The sequence below is a fragment of the Vulpes vulpes genome, chromosome 5 (assembly GCF_048418805.1).
Source record: "Vulpes vulpes isolate BD-2025 chromosome 5, VulVul3, whole genome shotgun sequence".
Taxonomy (NCBI): domain Eukaryota; kingdom Metazoa; phylum Chordata; class Mammalia; order Carnivora; family Canidae; genus Vulpes; species Vulpes vulpes.
This window is the reverse complement of record NC_132784.1, coordinates 66,260,753-66,281,005: the sequence shown is the minus strand read 5'-3', so window position 1 is coordinate 66,281,005 and position 20,253 is coordinate 66,260,753. Positions and strand designations below refer to the sequence as shown.

At 40.2% G+C, this 20,253-nt stretch overlaps 1 protein-coding gene across 7 annotated transcripts in view; it reads right to left on the bottom strand.

The window, feature by feature from the left end:
- Window positions 1-20,253, bottom strand: part of KDM2A (lysine demethylase 2A) — a 153,093-nt gene that overhangs the window by 49,876 nt on the left and 82,964 nt on the right. For all 7 annotated transcript variants that reach the window (XM_026004312.2, XM_026004313.2, XM_026004314.2 and 4 more), the window contains one exon: window positions 439-577. In XM_026004312.2, coding sequence (XP_025860097.1) covers window positions 439-577 — 139 coding nt within the window. The remainder of the gene's footprint in view (window positions 1-438; window positions 578-20,253) is intronic.

The window sequence follows — 20,253 nt, the reverse complement described above, 5'->3', positions numbered from 1 at the left end:
AAATATTATTCTGTCCACTACAATACATACTATTGCATCCTTGTCAGTTTGCCAAGGAGCAAAGCTACATGGTACACATGGAATCCCACTTCTGGTTTTGTTTGGGGGAAGAGGGTACATGCATAAAATAATTTTTACTGTATTATTCTTAATTACATCTAAAACAAAGGATAGGAGAAGGAAAAGGTTTTCAGGGAAAAACCCCTGGCCCTGCTTGTTTCTTCTCATATAGCAGAGAATGACTCACAGGGTGGGAGGATTAGGGAAGGGTGGGATGTGTGGGTGTGTATGGCATTGTATTGTATAATAAGAGAAAATAGCATCACAGAATCAACAGGCAATATTTCAGTTGTACAGATGCTGAGCCCAGTTCCCAGAATCTACAACTTCTGATCTTTCCCCTCCATAAAAGTAACAAAATTTGCTACTGATACTGACCTTTTCCCTCCATAAAAGTAACAAAATTTGCATTATATTTGTTGGTGTGGAGCTTCTCTTCCAAGTCAAAAGTTCTTTTCCCTTCAATTTCATCATCTGAAATGCCATCATCTTCATAGCGTCGTCGCATGGTACCACGCTGGGGAGAGAGGGACATAAGGATCAATCTTGTATTTTTTCATGCCTCTCTAAAAGCTCATAAAGCACATTTCAACTTCACATACTTCCAACTTCAGTTATTATGTCAAACATCAATTTTCCTTGCCTTATATATCTTTCTCTCAACTAAAGGTCAGCTAATATTCTCAAGATGTACAGAATATAACATAATTTTGATAAGTCACTGGTTCCCTACTTGTTAATTTTACCTATGCTGACTCTTTGAGTCTAGAGATACAAACTTAAATAGAAATAGGTCAAATAGGGTCCACTAAAGATTAGGGACAGACTGACTTTTTAGATATTTCAGGCCAGAATACAAAATACACCATTTTCATAGGGGAAAAAGCTAGACCTACATTAGCTTTCTTTTTTTTTTTTTTTTTTTAACATTTTATTTATTTATTCATGAGAGACACACACACGCACACAGAGAGAGAGTGAGAGAGAGAGAGAAAGGCAGAGACACAGGCAGAGGGAGAAGCAGGGACCATGTAGGGAGCCTGATGTGGGACTCAATCCTGGGACTCCAGGATCACGCCCTGGGCCGAAGGCAGGTGCTAAACCGCTGAGCCACCCAGGGATCGCCTACATTAGCTTTCTAAGATAATCTTTATTATTTATTTATTTTTTTAAAGAAAGATCGATTGATTGATTGATTTATGATAGAGAGAGAGAGAGAGAGGCAAAGACACAGGAGGAGGGAGAAGCAGGCTCCATGCCGGGAGCCCGACGTGCAACTCGATCCCGGGACTCCAGGATCGCGCCCTGGGCCAAAGGCAGGCGCTAAACCGCTGAGCCACCCAGGGATCCCCTAAGGTAATCTTTAAAAAGAGAAAATACATTTTAATTAATGAAGCCAAAAATCCTTTACATCAGATAAAAGAAGAAAAGTTAAACAATAGCATTTCAAATAGCAAACCATCAGTATTCAGCTTTGAAGATACTTCCCTAAAGAAAATACACACAGGTGCTAGGCTGGCTCAGTCAGAAGAGCATGTGACTCTTGATATTAGGGTCATGAGTTCATGATGTTGGGTGTAAGGATTACCTAAATAAAACTTAAAAAGAAAAAAAAGAAAAGAAAGAAAATACACAAATGGCCAATGAGCACATGAAAAGACAGCATCATAGGCATTGAGGGATATGAAAATTAAAACCACATGAGACACCACTTCACATCCACTAGGATGGCTATTATCAAAAGGTAGACAATAACAAGTGACACTGAGAATGTAGAGAAAATAAACTCCTTGTACATGCTTGTGGGAATGTAAAATGGTGCAGCCACTCTGGAAAAGTTTAGTGGGCAGCCCGGGTGGCTCAGAGGTTTAATGCTGCCTTCAGCCCAGGGCATGATCCTGGAAACCCGGGATGGAGTCCCACGTCGGGTTCCCTGCATGGAGCCTGCTTCTCCCTTTGCCTGTGCCTCTGCCTTTCTCTCTCTCTCTCTGTGTCTCTCATGAATAAATGAATAAAATCTTTAAAAAAAAAAAAAAGTTTAGCAGTTCCTCAAAAAATTAAACATAGAGTTATCTCATGTCCAGTAATTCTACTTCTAGGTACATATCTGTATCTGGATATGTTAAAAATTAAAAAACTATGTCCACACAAAAACTTGTACAGAGATGTTCATAGCAGCATTAACCCAAATGTCAATTGACTGATGAATGGCTTAAAAAATGTGGTATATTTACACAGTGGAATATTATTTGGCCATAAAAAGGAATGAATTCTGATATGTAACTCTAACACAGAAGAATCTTGAAAACATTATGCTGAGTGAAAGAAGCCAAATGCAACAGAACATATATCACAGATTATATAATTTTATTTATATGGTAAATCCAGAATAGGCAAATTCACAGAGCATAGAGACAGAAAGATCAGTAGCTGCTAGGGGCTGGGAAGGAAAAGGAAGTGACTGTTAATGGTATGGGTTTCTTTCAGGAGTGATGAAAATATTCTGTAATTAGAGAATGGTACAACTCTGTGAATATACTAAAAAGCCAATTAATTATATACATTTAAATGTGTGAATTTTACAGTATATAAAATTTTATAAGCCATTTTTTTTAAAGATAACATATTGCTTCTGCTGCAAATTTACTTTCTAGTGTATTTACTTTAGCCAGTGTCAAATTCTGCTGAAATTTCTTGCATACCTATATAGAACAACCAGTGTGGGAGTGGTAGAGGCAAGGGTAAATACAGTAGCCCTACCCTAGGATGTGTTAAGAACAATCAAACCTGGAATTTAACGTTAGATACTGGGAAAAGGTCTTTTGGGGACTGGGGGTTAGGGATGGGGCAGAAATGAGGCCTAAGAAATAAAAATGACCATTACATACCAGAGGACAGCTAGATTCAACACACCAGGATATGTTTGGGTAGAAACACCGAGGTATATCTGATATCTTTTCCAGATTTGGCAAAAACTTCATAACACTCTTACTTAGCACCTTTGCTACCCTAAGTCCCAGTTCAAAAACCAAAAGAAGACCTAATTTTGGTAGACTTTTTCACTTATTTCAATAATGCCATCACTGCTCAAAATACTTTCAGATACCCTTATGGAGGGCAGTATTTTCATTGACAATTTCTAACATTAGTTTGTTTTTTAACAAGCTTTAATTCACTTTTTCTTATATAAAACTATGTGGTAGCCACATCTAGAGCCTGGATCCTCTGCATGGAAACTCTCATGTGGGTCTTTACAAGACAGTCAGTGCATTCCATCAGGGAGACTTGGGTGAACATAGTCTCTTTCCAGAGGTCAAGGGTGAAATAGCTTGTAAGTCTTGGAAATGGCATTAAAAGCGGCCTCAGCAACGTTGCCCAGCATGGCAGTACTGCCCCTGGTGGAGGTGTAGCAGTCACCAATAGCGGCCGCTATCAGAAGCCTCCGAGGCATAGGGGCTGAATGAATCTGTTTTTGTAAAAGATATTCTCGGGGCGCCTGTTAAGCATCTATCTGCCTTCAGCTCAAGTCATGATCCAAGGTCCTGGGAACAAGCTCTGCTTTACGACTCACTGCTGAACTGAGAGTCTGCTTTTCCCTCTCTCTCTGCCTCTGCCCCTCCCCATCTTTCATGCTCTTTCTCTCAAATAAATAAATAAAATCTTAAAAAAAAAAAAAAGATATCCTTAGTTCCTCACCTTACCATACTTCATTTATGTGTCTTTGAAGAGAGCTCCAAAAGATGAATTCCAAGTTATCACAGAGCAAGGACAATACCGTCGGAATAAATGCAGATGCCCCCTCCCGAAATTTAGAAAGTACCCATTTGTGCTGTAAGTTTTTATATGCTTGTCAAAAAAAATTCCAGTCATGTTTTCAAACTTCAACTTTTCCTAGGTCTACCATTACCATTCTTCAGTAAGGAGGACGACATGATCATCCTGATTATTCCAATATTTCTAAGATGGTAGACAGAAGTTCCCCCAACCTTCTTTTCTCTTTATATGCTTTTTCCCATACTCAAGAGATTCCTTTTTCTTTTTTTAAAGATTTATTTATTTATTCATTCAGAGAGAGCGAGAGAGAGGCAGAGACCAGGCAGAGGGAGAAGCAGGCCCCATGCAGGAAGCCCGATGCAGGACTCGATCCCAGGTCTCCAGGATCACACCCCAGGCTGCAGGCGGCACTAAACCGCTGCACCACCAGGGCTGCCCAAGAGATTCCTTCTTCCATTTACACTTCCAATATAGAGAGTATAAGGATATAGGGATGGGCAGCCCAGGTGGCGCAGCAGTTTAGTGCCGCCTTCGGCCCAGGGCGTGATCCTGGAGACCCAGGATCGAGTCCCACGTTGTGCACCCTGCATGGAGCCTGCTTCTCCCTCTGCCTGTGTCTCTGCCTCTCTCTCTCTCTCATGGATAAATAAATTTTAAAAATCTTAAAAAAAAATAGGGGGATACTGGGGTGGTTCTTTTCCAGCCAAGCCACTTTAGACAACATAAAAAATGAACCTGGATTGTTCTCTTTGATTATTGCAATTGGAAAGTCAGCAATAATGTGAAAATTATTTGTATTGGTTTTAATATTGTCAAGAATGTTCTTTTTTTTTTTTTTTTGGTCTGACCCCATCTTAACACAAATCTTGGTCAAAGTAAACAAACATGTATAAGAAGTCTTTAAATGCTTTAAAATGGGATCCCTGGGTGGCGCAGCAGTTTGGCGCCTGCCTTTGGCCCAGGGCGCGATCCTGGAGACCCGGGATCGAATCCCACGTCGGGCTCCCGGTGCATGGAGCCTGCTTCTCCCTCTGCCTGTGTCTCTGCCTCTCTCTCTCTCTCTGTGACTATCATAAAAAATAAAAATAAAAATAAAAAAAATAAATGCTTTAAAATGCTTTAAAAATATATTCAATCCTGGGGCACCTGGGTACTTCAGTTGGTTAAACATCTGACTCTTGGTTTCAGCTCAGATCATGATCTCAGGGTCCTGGGACTGAGCTCCGTGTCTTTTCCCTCTGCCTCTGTCCCTTTGCCCTCCTCCCAAAAATAAATAAATCTTTTTAAAAAGCATGAAATATTTCAATCCTTGCAACTTTAAACCTGGAAATCAGTAGGCAATAACACAATCTCCTACAGGTAAAACCCAAAAGGCAAGGCCACTTTATTTATTTATTTATTTATTTTAATTTTTTTTTATTTATTTATGATAGTCACAGAGAGAGAGAGAGAGGCAGAGACACAGGCGGAGGCAGAAGCAGGCTCCACGCACCGGGAGCCCGATGTGGGATTCGATCCCAGGTCTCCAGGATCGCGCCCTGGGCCAAAGGCAGGCGCCAAACCGCTGCGCCACCCAGGGATCCCGCAAGGCCACTTTAATACTAAGGAAAGCAGCCACCAATCTCTAGCCCACCAACATTATCAAATAATTCAAAATGGTTTACCAGTGTGCTGTGCTTTTTTATTCTAGGTGCTTTCCATACAGGCAATTTTAGGCAGCCCAGAGGAAGTTATTGGCTTCCCATAGATGTCAGCCCTGATTTTTTTTCTCTTTCCCTCTCTCTCTCTCTCCCTCTGTCTCAAATAAAATCTTTTAAAAAAATGTTTTTTACATCTTTTTTTAAAATATATTTTTTTATTTATTAGAGACAGAGACACAGGCAGAGGGAGAAGCAGGCTCCACACAGGGAGCCCGATGCAGGACTCGATCCTGGGACCCCAGGATCACACTCTGGGTCGAAGGCAGGTGCCAAACCACCAAGCCACCCACGGATCCCTATAAGATTTATTACATGGGACCCCTGGGTGACTCAGTCGTTGAGCATCTGCCTTTGGCTTAGGGCGTGATCCCAGAGTCCGGGATCGAGTCTCGCACTGGGCTCCCTGAGGGGAGCCTACTTCTCCCTCTGCCTATGTCTCTCTCTCTCTCTCTGTGTCTCTCATTAATAAATAAACAAAATCTTTAAAAAAATATTTATTATTACAATGGCAAATTGACCTTCAATATAATCTCTAATGAAATCCCAGGTGCCTTTTTTCCTGCAGAAATTGATAAAAATCATTTAAAAATTCCTATGGAAATGAAGAGAACCAGAAGAGCCAAAACAAATCTTGAAAAAGAATAATGTTGGAAGATTCATACTTCATCGTTTCAAAACTTACTAGAAGGCTATATAATAATCAAACCTGTGTGGTGTGGGCAGGAGGACAGACATACAGATCAGCAGAACAGAACTAAGAACCCAGAAATAACCCTTTATATTTATAGTCAATTGATTTTCAACAAGGAGGCCCAAACAATGCAGTAAGAAAAGGAGCCTAACACGTCGCTCAAACTCACAACCTTGAGATCAAGACTTGAGGTGAGGTCAAGAGCTGGACACTTAGAACCCACTGAGCCACTCAGGCACCACCAGAATAGAGTCCTTTTAAGAAATTGTGCTGGGAGGTGCCTGGGTGGCTCAGTCAGTCAAGTGTCTGCCTTCGGCTCAGAGGCCTGGGATGAAGCCCCACATGCTTTTCACTCTTTTCTCAAATAAATAAAATATTTAAAAAAAAGCAAATCTTGGTAATACCAGAATAGGGTCTGATGTAGACTAATTCAAGACACACTGCTTAATAATGTTTTTGATAAACCACAGTTTTTTTTCCCCTAAACAACTGTCATAACCATTTTAGCTGATTTTATATGAATAGACAAATGAGGGATCCCTGGGTGGCGCAGCGGTTTAGCGCCTGCCTTTGGCCCAGGGCGCGATTCTGGAGACTCGGGATCGAATCCCACGTCGGGCTCCCGGTGCATGGAGCCTGCTTCTCCCTCTGCCTATGTCTCTGCCTCTCTCTCTCTCTCTGTGTGTGTGACTATCATAAATAAATAAAAAATAAATAAATAAATAAATAAATAAATAAATAAATAAATAAATAAATAAGGATTAAATACATTTTCCACAAATGATGCAAGGAAATCTGGATACCTGCATACAAAAGAATAAAGCTAGGCCCTTACCTTATACCATATATAAAAATTAACTCAAAATGGATCAAAGACCTAACCAAAAGAGTTAAAAATCTAACATTTTTGGGGGATCCCTGGGTGGCGCAGCGGTTTGGCGCCTGCCTTTGGCCCAGGGCGCGATCCTGGAGACCCGGGATCGAATCCCACATCGGGCTCCTGGTGCATGGAGCCTGCTTCTCCCACTGCCTGTGTCTCTGCCTCTCTCTCTCTCTGTGTGTGACTGTCATAAATAAATAAAAAAATAAAAAATAAAATATAAAAAAATCTAACATTTTTTAAAAGAAAACACAGAGGACAGCTCGGGTGGCTCAGCGGTTTAGCGCAGCCTTGGGCCCAGGGCGTGATCCTGGAGACCTGGGATCGAGTCCCACATCGGGCTCCCTGCATGGAGCCTGCTTCTCCCTCTGCCTGTGTCTCTGCCTCTCTCTCTGTGTCTCTCTCATAAATAAATAAATAAAAATCTTAAAAAAAAAAAAAGAAGAAAACAAAATCTTCACAACATCGGATTTCTTAGAACACCAAAAGAAAAAGAAAAAGAAAAAGAAAAAAACATACTGGAAATTAAAATTAAAAACTTTTGTGCAAAAGATATTTTCAGCAAAGTGAAAAGACAAACTACGGAAACTACAGAATGGGAGAAAATATTTGCAAATCATATATCTGATGATAAAGGATTAACATCTAGAATATATAAAGAACTCTTAAAACTTAATAACGAAAAAACCCAATTCTAAAATGGACAAAGGACTTAGACATTTTACCAAAGAAGATAAACAAATGGCTAAAACAGGGGGCCTAGGTGGCTCAGTCAGTTGAGCATTCAACTGTTGGTTTCAGCTCAAGGTTATGACATCAGGGTTGTGAGATCAAGGCCCCTGTCAGGCTCTGTGCTCAGGGTGCAGTCTGCTTGAGATTCTCTCTCTCCCTTTCCTTTTGCCCCTTCCCTGGCTGTGCATGCACTTATGTGCTTTCTCTCTCTAAAATAAATAAATCTTTTAAAAAAAAAAGATTTATTTATCTTATTTATTCATGATAGACACACACAGAGAGAGAGGCAGAGACACAGGCAGAGGGAGAAGCGGGCTCCATGCAGGGAGCCCGATGCAGACTCAATCCTGGGTCTCCAGGATCGCTCCCCAGGCCAAAGGCAGGCAGCAAACCGCTGAGCCACCCGGGGATCCTAAAATAAATAAATCTTAAAAAACAAAAACAAATGGCCAACACACAGAAAAAGATGCCCAGCAAATGCAAATCAAAACCACAATGAGATATACTTCACATCCATTAGGATGTCTATTATTAAAAACAAACAAACAAAAAATAACCAAAATGACAAGTGTTAGCAAGGAAAGAGAGAAATTGAACCCTTTGCATTGCTGGTGGGAACATAATACAGTGCAGCCTGTATGGACAATAGTAAGGCAGTTCCTCAAAAAATTAAACGTAAAATTACCGCATGATCCGGTAATTCCACTTTTAGATATACACAAAAGATTGAAAGCAGGGACTCAACAGCTACTTTTACACTAGTAGTCATAACAGCATTATTCACAATAGTCAAAAGGTAGAAATCAAAATGTCCACTGACAGATAAATGGATAAAGAGAATGTGGGATATTGATACAATGGAATATTATTCAGCAATAAAAAGGAATGGAGTTCTGATACATGTTGCACCTTGGATGAACCTTGAAGACATTATGCTAAGTTAAATAGGCCAGATTCAAAAGGATATTGTATGACTCCACTTACATGAAGAACCTAGAACAGGTAAATTCATGGAGACAGAAAGTAGATTAAAGGTTATTAGGAGCTGGGGGGAGAAGAAATGGGGAGTCACTGCTTTATGTTTAGAGTTTCTATTTGGGGTAATGAAAAGGTTTTGGAAATAAATAGTGGTGATGGTCACACAAGGCTGTGAATGCAATTAATGCCACTGAACTGTACACTTAAAAACAATTAAAATGGCAAATTTTATGTTATATATATCTTGCCACAATGTTTTTAAAAATCACACAACAGGGCAGCCTGGGTGGCTCAGCGGTTTAGTGCTGCCTTCAGTCCAGGGCCTGATTTTGGAGAACCAGGATGGAGTCCCACGTTGGGCTCCCTGCATGGAGCCTGCTTCTCCCTCTGCCTGTGTCTCTGCCTCTCTCTCTCTGTCTCTCAAATAAATAAATAAAATCTTAAAAAAAAAAAATCACACAACATACCCAAAACCACCCCTAGAGAACCAATGTACAATTTTTATCATTTTAAATTCTGTATCAAATAGTTTTTCTTGCCTAAGATAATCACTCTATGAAAGGAAATAGAATGGTGTTATTTTAAAAATGAAGAAAAAGAAAGGTAAAATTGACCTAAGTTTTTTTGGATGATAGAAAAACAAGAAAGCAAAAGTGTCTAAAGGGAGACCTTATCTGTGTCAATTCTATTACTACTTTGCCATGCGATTTTAGGTAGTTAAGTAAATATTTAACTTCTTTAGATCCTAGTTTTTTCTTGGATGTAAGTAATTTAAGGTTCCTTTGTGTTCTCTACAATCTGGTTGTAGATCTTAGCCTTGCTCCCATATAAACTATACAATGTGGAAAATTTGCTACATACCAAGCCCCCAGGTTGTCTCTCTTTATTCAAAGAATATCTAATTTCAGAATCAGCTCCCTGTGTCCTGACCAGAGAGACCTGGCAGAGTTTGGCAGGGTAGTCCTCCTAGGGACTTCCACATCTTCCTCATATTCCCCACAACTGCTGCCTGCTCCCATATTAAACAAACCTTCAGATATGTCAATCTACCAGATGTCAGAAGTAGTTCTTTTTGGGGAGCGTAGGCAATTCCCATCCCCAAAGGCACAAAGAAATCAGAGAGAAGGAATGAGTTGCATAAACTAGGAAAAGGCTGCTACTATTAATGACACCCAGATAGGCTACTGCTCTAAAAGCAAACAACATCCCTATAAGATTACTCTCTCATGGTGCCTGGGTGGCTCAGTTGGCTAAGTGTCTTTGGCTCAGGTCATGATCTTGGGGTCCTGGGATCAAGCCCCACATTGGGCTCCCTGCTCAGTGGGGAGTCTACTTCTCCCTCCCCTCACCCCGCCCCTCATGCTCTTTCTCTCTCTCTCTCTCAAATAAATAAAACTTTAAAAAAGAAGAAGAAAAAGAAGAGTATCATCCTCCCTACTTTACAAAAAAATGAAGGACAGAAATAACTTGCCCAAGTTACAAAGCTAGTAAAATTAGTGTGAATGGGATTTGAACCATGACACTTTGGTTCTAGAACCAATGGTCTTAACTGTTAACTCTATGCTGACATTTGTTTGGAATGAAAACTTCAGCCACACCAATAACTTGAGGCAGCTGGAACAAACTGGCAAAGGAAGGAGACTCCAGACAGCTGAAATAGCTCTGGCAGAGAGAGGTGAAATAGTGGGACCTGTCGGAAACAAATGAGACTCTTCTATAAATTAGAAAATTGCTCTGTATATAGGAGGTTAACAAAGGATCTTCCCCAGGGTGGGAGATTTCTGGTGTTTGCTGTATTTCTAGCTCTGCCACTGTTTATTCTACCATTCTTGATTGATTGATTGATTGATTGATTTTAACACTTTTATAATTTTTAATCAATCTCTACACCCAATGTGGGGCTTGAACCTACAACCCCAAGATCAAAAGTCACAGGTTCCAGCGACTGAATCAGCCAGGTGTCCCTTACCATTTTAATTCTAGTTTTTACTTGACAAATTATGTTACTGGTCATTCACCTATTCTGGCTGAAAAATATTACTATTCCTAATCAGAAACCATTTTATATCAGAGTGCTTTGAACTTAGTGTATTTATTGTGTATGCTATTAAAATTTGTTCTTGCTTCAACGTGGATGGAACTGGAGGGTATTATGCTGAGTGAAATAAGTCAATCGGAGAAGGACAAACAGTGTATGTTCTCATTCATTTGGGGAATATGAATAATAGTGAAAGGGAATATAAAGGAAGGGAAAAGAAATGTTGGGAAATATCAGGAAGGGAGACAGAACATAAAGACTCCTAACTCGGGGAAACGAACTAGGGGTGGTGGAAGGGGAGGAGGGTGGGTGTTGGAGGGGAATGGGTGACGGGCACTGAGGTGGACACTTGACGGGATGAGCACTGGGTGTTTTTCTGTATGTTGGTAAATTGAACACCAATAAAAATTAATTAAAAAAAATAAAATAAAATTTGTTCTTATTCTCTAAATTTGTAATCAAAGTGACATTTATTACACACCTTCTGTAAAAATGAAATTGCCAAAAAAAAAAAATTGCCAGTATTTTTTTTTTTACCAAGATTAATTCTCCTATTTTCTCTAGGATTCTGATCTTACTCCACTGCCTGAGGAAAAAATTTTAATTTACAGAACCTCTGCTGGTGATGGTCTAAGAAGTCAAGAAACAACTAGATTTTCCATGTCCCACATCATGATACTGTTATTAAAAAAAGGTTTGAGGGTGTATTTTTATAAATGTATATGGATTAAATCTGAATTTTTGTAACATATACCAAATCCCCAATTAATTAGCCTTAATACAGATTTATATACACTTTAAAAGAAGAAACATGGGGATCTCTGGGTGGTTCAGCGGTTTAGCGCCTGCCTTTGGTCCAGGGCGCGATCCTGGAGTCCCAGGATCAAGTCCTGCGTTGGGCTCACGGCATGGAGCCTGCCTCTCCCTCTGCCTGTGACTCTGCCTCTCTCGCTCTCTCTCTCTCTATCATAAATAAATAAATAAAATCTTTAAAAAAATAAAAGAAGAAACATACTCAAGCTCTCATCCTCCCCTACCCTTCACAAACATATGATCACATATCCCCAAAATCAAGTGAACTTTATTTTTTTTTTTATTTTTAAATTTTTTTTTTAATTTTTATTTATTTATGATAGTCACAGAGAGATAGAGAGAGAGGCAGAGACACAGGCAGAGGGAGAAGCAGGCTCCATGCACCGGGAGCCCGACGTGGGATTCGATCCCGGGTCTCCAGGATCGCGCCCTGGGCCAAAGGCAGGCGCCAAACCGCTGCGCCACCCAGGGATCCCATCAAGTGAACTTTAAAGTGTTGTTCTCATTCTCTTTATTCCAGGTTTTTGAAAAATCAACATTATCTATAGCAAAGTCACACACGCACACACACACACACTCCGACAGAATGCTGTCTATACCCCCCCCAACTGTCTGTGTGTGTGTACTATAAAAATTATTATTTGAACATTTATTCATTCATAAAACAGGACAGACTGAATATGGAATAATAGCCAGATGCACCCCAAAGAAAAAAGCACAGTTCTAGCCCTCAGGAAGATTGCTGGCCAGTAGGGGGAGACAGACGTGTAAATGAATTGTAGTATTACAATTCAATGTGATAAGTAAGACAAGTAGATACAAATGTTATTAAATGTTATTAAAACTCAGGAGGAAGAACAACTAGCACACAGGAGTTGACTAAGGCTCCACTTAAGAACTGATATAAGAGAAATTCATTAAGTATAACTTTTCTACATACCTAAGTTACAAAGAATACAGATTCTATGTTGTTCCTCTATCCAGGTGACCTCTTCAAACTTTTTTAGGCCTCCCCCTCACCCTAATGGATTTCTCAGTATCTCATTAATAAGATATAGGTAGATAGGGCCAAAAGCATTTTTCAAAAATAAAAGGTTACAATCTTGGGAGACCTAGGTGGGTCAGTCAGTTAAGTGTCCAACTTCGACTCAGATCATTATCTCGGGGTTCTGGGATCAAGTCCCCACGTCAGGCTCCACCCTAAGTGTGGAGTCTGCTTCTCCCTCTCCCTCTACCCCTCTTCCCATTCTCTCTCAAATAAAATTTAAAAAAAAAAAAAAGGTTATAATTTTTTAGAAAATCTGAGTAATTTCATTATTTCTTAATGGGGGATTTTAATGGGAACATCCCAAGGTAGTACAAAAATAGGGGCAATCACTGCCTTATACGTTTTTTTTTTTTTAAGATTTTATTTATTTATTCATGAGAGACACAGAAAGAGGCAGAGACATAGGCAGAGAGAAAAACAGGCTCCCTGTGGGGAGCCTGATGCAGGACTTGATCCCAGGATCCCAACTTGAGCAGAAGGCAGATGCTCAACCATTGAGACACCCAGAAGCCCCCCTTTACAGTTTTTATCTTTTCATCTATGTAACACTTACTGTCCCTAAAATAGTAAGAGATCTGAACACAAGGATTAGAGAACACACATTTAGTTTCTTTTTCTTTTTTTTTTTTTTAAGATTTTATTTATTTATTCATGAGAGGCACGGAGAGAGAGAGAGGCATAGACACAGGCAGAGGGAGAAGCAGGCTCCATGCAGGGAGCCCGACGTGGGACTCGATCCAGGGTCTCCAGGATCACGCCCTGGGCTGAAGGCGGCGCTAAACCACTGAGCCACCTGGGGCTGCCCCACATTTAGTTTCTTTAAAACAGAACTGCTTAAATACATTACAAGGAATATGTACTGAACAATTGGCGTGGCTGAAAAAGCTTGCATTTCTTTCATTCATCAGCTATGTCAGCCTTTAAGTATTTTCTTGGATGACTTACATCAACTTCTGCAGAGATCAACAGTACATATAACACTTTCTATATATGAAAAATTTTAGGAGACCACACTTAATCCCAACAAAAAGACAAAGTATTCCATAAAAGGAAGATATTATCTACAGAATTTGGCAAGAAGCTTATTCACAGCTAAGTCTCTTGATTAAGGGGGGGGGGGGGGGGGAGACAACTGAGAAGGCAGAATGCTCAAAAGAAGAGGGATGTACAACACAAAGAGAACTTTCTCCTAAAAGTTCCCTCAGAACTAGTGTCAAATGCCTACTATATATAAAGAATGATCCTAAAATTCTCTGAAAGAGTCAGCATACACTGACCACAAATATGCCCTCCACAAAACCAATCGGCTGAGAAACGAGTTAAAGTGCTGGATCCCTTCCATCAACATTGCCTGCTTTTCTACATACCATTTAGTATAATCAACTGTTCAGTGTGTTTGCTGCAAATTTAACCATGGTATCACCACAATTCTGCAAAGGAAAAAACTGTGGCTACAAGTAGCAAAATCATCTTCTGAAATGCAGGATGAAGATAAGGCATCTCAAAAACATCCTGAAGAAAAATAATCTGAGTTCAGATGTTATACCAAAAGCACATTTTTGTTCCCTCAAAGGAACAAAAATTTGAATATACATACTCTTTTCCTTGGATCCTGGTAAAGAAGTATCAGCAGTATTACACTTTCTACCAACATGCAAATGTTTAATTAGTTTATCCACAAGTAGCTGGCAGAGATGTGTAATTCCTCACTCTACCTTTTGTCTCATTCTTTTATACCTTCGCTTCCTTTTTGTAGCTAAGTGAAATCATAACTCCTTCCAAAACATAAAAGGTCTGCCTTTTCAAATTATTTACCTCCTAGAACAAAAAGGAATTTTAGAAAGCTTAATTACTGGGAAATAATCTTTAAATTACCCACACACAACAAAAAATATCACCTACCAAAATGGAAACAATAATGAACTCAGAAATAGTTTCTTCCTCAACTCAACAAAAATTTCTTAACTTTACTTTTTTTTTTTTTTAAGATTTTTATTTATTCATGAGAGGCAGAGATGCAGGCAGAGGAAGGAGAAGCAGGCTCCATGAAAGGAGCCCGATGTGGGACTCGATCCTGAGAATCTGGGATCACACCCCAAGCCAAAGGCAGACACTCAACCACTAAGCCACCCAGGCATCCCTCTTAGCTTTATATTCAATAGCCAATGAACATCCACTGAGATTCAAATACTCCCTGAACACTTCTGTTTACTCATTTGTTTCTATAGCAACAGACACCCAGAACACAGAAACAAAGATAATGCCTAGTTTTTTCACCATCTTCTGTAACTGATGGAACTGATGCAACTGTAGGTCATTAGTATAACACATGGTACAAGCCATGCCATTGCAGCTCCCAGAAGGTAAAGATTAGTATATCTGCTAGGCAAGAACAATTTATAGAAAAGAAAAAAAAAACCCTAGAAGTTTATCTTAAACCTAAAGGAGAAGTAAATGATCTTTCTGTCTGTCACTGAGAAAGGTGCTGCAGACCTTAGAGGACGGCTTGTTCTGAAAAACACGGACTTGAGACATTTGCTCAGTATATAACACAAACAATGAAATGTGCCACACATGCATCTTCTCCTAAGTCTTTCAGTGAGTTTAGAGAGATAGCAAGTAGTCCCTGGAAGCCAGATTATATAAGTGCACCTATTTCCAGCCTTGCTACATTGTTCTCATCAGGATGCTTTCCTCTATGTCCCTTTTCTTTAGAGCTATATGTTTGTTTGTTTGTTTGTTTGTTTAGAGCTATATGTTTTGATTCACAAAGGTCAATCTCTTAAGCAACATATGACCTTTTTCCCAAACTGTCAAACTTGAGATTTAAAGGGGTCATGAAATTTCATGTCTAGAAGTAGAAGCTCCAGAAGGAATTGGCAAAAGATCAGGAGCTGATATTTTAAATTGTCCTCCACACATACACTCCTCCCTCTCCCATTCTCATGACTGTATTATAATCCTGACAAGACCTCTTTCCTTCTGAGCTTTCAGTCACCCATCTGTGCCAACTGAAGTTAAAGCAGAGAGAACTATGTCTTCACTCCTGTAACTACCTAAGAACATTAGTATAAGACTAGGAAACTGACCCTAAGCATTAAAAAGTCCAACAAGAAAATATTTAATAAAGCAGTTATACTCAAGCTATCAAGAAAAACCAATAGTGCAAGTTAATGATCACATCTATACTAAACTTTTCTAGACTTAAGCTAGACATCTAGAATATTACCAATCACCTTCCACCAACTTCAATTTCTTAGAAAATTCACTTTCAGGGGGTGCCTGGGTAGCTCAGTTGTTAAGTGTCCAACTCTGATTTGGGTTTAGGTCATGATCTCAAGGTTGTGAGACAGAGCCTCATGTTGGGCTCCATGGTGGGTGTGGAGCCTGCTTAAGATTCTCCCTCTCCCTCTGCCCCTCCCCACAACCCTCTCTCTCTCAAAAAAATTCACCTTCAGATATGACTCCTCCATAATGAGAACAAAGGAACTGGAGTAAGAAGCGGATGTGGGCCTGGGTCTAAGTACCACATTGATGAGCTTCAAATTCCCTATGATGCCTTTCTCTTGGATGAAAATGTCAAGAACTTCACCTAATGCACAGGATTGTTGTGATGTTTAAATGAGAACATATGGAATGCCTGGGTGGCTTCAGTTGGTTAAGTATCTGCCTTTGGCTGGAGTCATGGTCCTGGGGTTAAGCCCAGAGTCTGGCTTTCTGCTCAGTGGGGAGTTGGCTTCCCTCTCTTCACCCTCTCCCCTCTGTCCCTCCTACTCATGCTTTCTCTAATAAAAAAAATATATTTTTTAAATGAAAATGTATGTACAATATTCTGCAAACTAAGAAGTGCCCTATATATAAAAAGAGAGTATAGAATAGTGGCAGGGTGTGGGATCAGGTTTCCAGGGTTCAAATCCTGGTTCAGCCTCTCACTATACATGAGCTACTTAACTAATAGAAGCCATCACCCAGGGATCCCTGGGTGGCACAGCGGTTTGGCGCCTGCCTTTGGCCCAGGGCGCAATCCTGGAGACCCGGGATCGAATCCCACATCGGGCTCCCAGCGCATGGAGCCTGCTTCTCCCTCTGCCTGTGTGTCTCTGCCTCTCTCTCTCTCTCTGTGTGACTATCATAAATAAATAAAAATTAAAAAAAAAAAAAAAAGAAGCCATCACCCAGGACTCTATGAGGATTAAATGAAATAAAAAACAAGGTAGCCAACACATGCTCAAAAAATTAGCAACTGTGGTTTTGAACAAGAATCAAAATTGGGGGAAGCCTGGGTGGCTCAGCCTTTGGTTGAGCACCTGCCTTCGGCCCAGGGCATGATCCTGGAGTCCCGAGATTGAGTCCCACATTGAGCTCCCTACGTGTAGCCTGCTTCTCTATCCACCTGCGCCTCTGCCTCTCTGTCTCTCTCTCATGAATAAATAAATAAATAATCTTTAAAAAAAAAAAAAAAAGAATCAAAATTGGACTGGGAAACCAACTATCTTCCCCAAAAAGAATGGTCTAAGTGACTAGAGGCAAAATCATACCTCACACGCCTCTTCTATAATAGCATTAAACATCAGGTAAGAGTTTCTTCTTTATCATCCCAAGTAGGCTTCTCAAAAGTTTTTCGGGTAGCCCAGTTGGCTCAGTGGCTTAGTGCCGCCTTCAGCCCAGGGCATGATCCTGGAGACCTGGGACTGAGTCTCACATCAGGTTCCCTGCGTGGAGCCTGCTTCTCCCTTTGCCTGTGTCTCTGCCTCTCTCTCTCTCTCTCTCTCTCTGTGTGTGTGTCTCTCTCATGAATAAATAAATAAAATCTTTAAAAAAATAAAAATAATAAAAATAAAGTTTTCCAAGTCTACCCCTTTTAGAAGCTCTTTTTTGATGACATCATCTCTAAATCTCCTCACAACAAATGTCTAATCCTAGGGATGAAATTTTATGAAATCCAACAACTGCATTGTCTCCGCCCCCCCTTCATTGCCAGTGGTTTAATATGAAGCGGTCATTTCTGGAAGGTGTTATCTGGGAGAAGGCCTTGCTCTAACTAAGAGAATTGGTTCTGTTCTTAATTTCTGGGTAAACAGAACTTGAAGGAATGGTCAAATGTGAACAGCGGAGTGTTGAGCCAGAAGACAGAGTAGCAATGAATTTAAACTAGAACAAGTTTCTGGACATCAAGACAGGTTAGAGCAGAAGGCTGAAAGCAGCCTCAATGAAAGAGGAATGACCAATAAAAATAAAAGGCTTAAACAAAATTCACACCTGTTTGCCTGTGTTGCTCTAAATCTCAGAAGGTGCTTTAGAAATAATCATTATGTACACTTACAATCAAATTTAAATCATCCTAATCTGAATTATTTGGGATCTATTGTTATGATTGTCTTCTATTGTTGGAAAGTAATGAGAGAAACCCTGGTGAAAAGTACATCAATTAGGTTAGAATTTCATATTGCAAAGAGGTACGAGATTAACCAAAGAAATTGATATTATTTAATAAATTATAATTTATCCTTCACTGTACTTTTTTTTTAAGATTTTATTTATTCATTCATGAGAAACAGACAGAGAGAGAGAGAGGCAGAGACACAGGCAGAGGGAGAGAGAGAAGCAGGCTCCATGCAGGGAGCCCAATGTGGGACTTGATCCCGGGTCTCCAGGATCACGCCCTGGGCCCGAAGGCAGCGCTAAACCACTGAGCCACCCAGGCTGCCCTCACTATACTTCTTAGGAAGTCTATTCAGTAGTGGAAGAAAGTTCCTAAGACAGACTAAATAATAGAAGAGGGTCCTAAAAGCTCTTTCCCACCACCATCTTCATGGGAAGCGTAAGCCTGTGTGTCCCATGACCTTTGTATGAGGACTTACACGTCTTCTTCTGTAGTACTTACTACAGGCTGAGTAGTGTCTAAGACACAACACAACAGAAAGAAATAGAAGAGAGCTGCTATTTTCAAGAAGCCCACAATTTGTTTTGAAAACAAAACCCATGGGGTACCTGGGTGCAGTTGGTTAAATGTCTGCCTTCGGCTCAGCTGGGATCAAGCCCTGCATCAAGCCCTGCATCCTGCTCACTGCTCAGTGGGGAGCCTGCTTCTCCCTCTCTCTGCCCCTCTTCCTGCTTGTGCTCACTCTTTAAAATAAATAAATAAAAATCTTTAAAATAAAAAAAGGAAAAGAAAACGCAGATAAATTATGAATTAAGTCTAGAGGCAGAGGCAAGAGCAGAATGAGAACAAGAACTTGGAGGATGTTTAAACAATCCAGTTTCACACAGGTGACTGTGGCCAAGAAATGCAACATCTAAATATCAATGTGGCTAGATGTTGCTACATATTCAATAATAGTAATAGCTAACATATGAATGCTTCCTAGGTGCTAAGTATTTTCAAGGCCATTTTTCCAGCTCATTTAATCCTTATAACAGCCCTATGTAATAAGACAGTAAAATTATCAATTTTAGTTATGAAAAAAGTAAGAATCAGAAAGGTTCTTAAGTAACTTAAGCCAGGATAATTTGGGGATCCCTGGGTGGCGCAGCGGTTTCGCGCCTGCCTTTGGCTCAGGGCGCGATCCTGGAGACCCCGGATCGAGTCCCATGTCGGGCTCCCGGTGCATGGAGCCTGCTTCTCCCTCTGCCTGTGTCTCTGCCTCTCTCTCTGTATGTGTGACTATCATAAATAAATAAAAAAAAAAATAAAAAAAAAAAAAGCCAGGATAATTTAAGTAGTGGCCAAATTGGAATTTCAATCTAGGTCCAACTGTTACAAAAAAGTCTACATTCTAGTCAAATTCAAAGAAGCAGAAAGAAAAATTGCCAGGGACTGGGAGGGAGGGGGGAATGGGGAGGTGCTGTTCAATGTTCGGATGTTCAGATGCTGTTCAAGATGAAAAATTTCTAGATTTACTGTACAACACTGTGTTTACAGTGAACAATAAGGCCCATTTAACAACTTGTTATGGGTAGAGATCTCATGCGATATATATATATATTTTCTTCTTTTTAAAAATATTTTATTTATTTATTCATGAGAGAGAGAGAGAGAGAGAGAGAGAGAGGCAGAGACATAGGCAGAGGGAGAAACAAGCTCCCTGTAAGAGAGCACAATGCAGGGACTCTATCCAGACTGAGGATCATGCCCTGAGCTGAAGGCAGACGCTCAATTTTCTTTTTTATTTTTTTTTTAATTTATTTATTCATGAGAGACAGAGAGAGAGAGAGAAGCAGAGACACAGGCAGAGGGAAAAGCAGGCTCCATGCAGGGAGCCTGACGTGGGACTGTGATCCTGGATCTCCAGGATCACACCCTGGACTGCAGGTGGCGCTAAACCTCTGCACCACAGGGGCTGCCCTATATTTTCTTTTTTAAACACACACACACACACACACACACACACACACACACACACCCCAAGTGTGACACACTTCCGTCTCCTCCCAAGTCGACATTCTTAACCCTGAAACTTCTTAGTCTCAAGAACTTACATTCTTTTTTTTTTTTTTTAAGATTTTATTTATTCATGAGAGACACACAGAGAGAGGCAG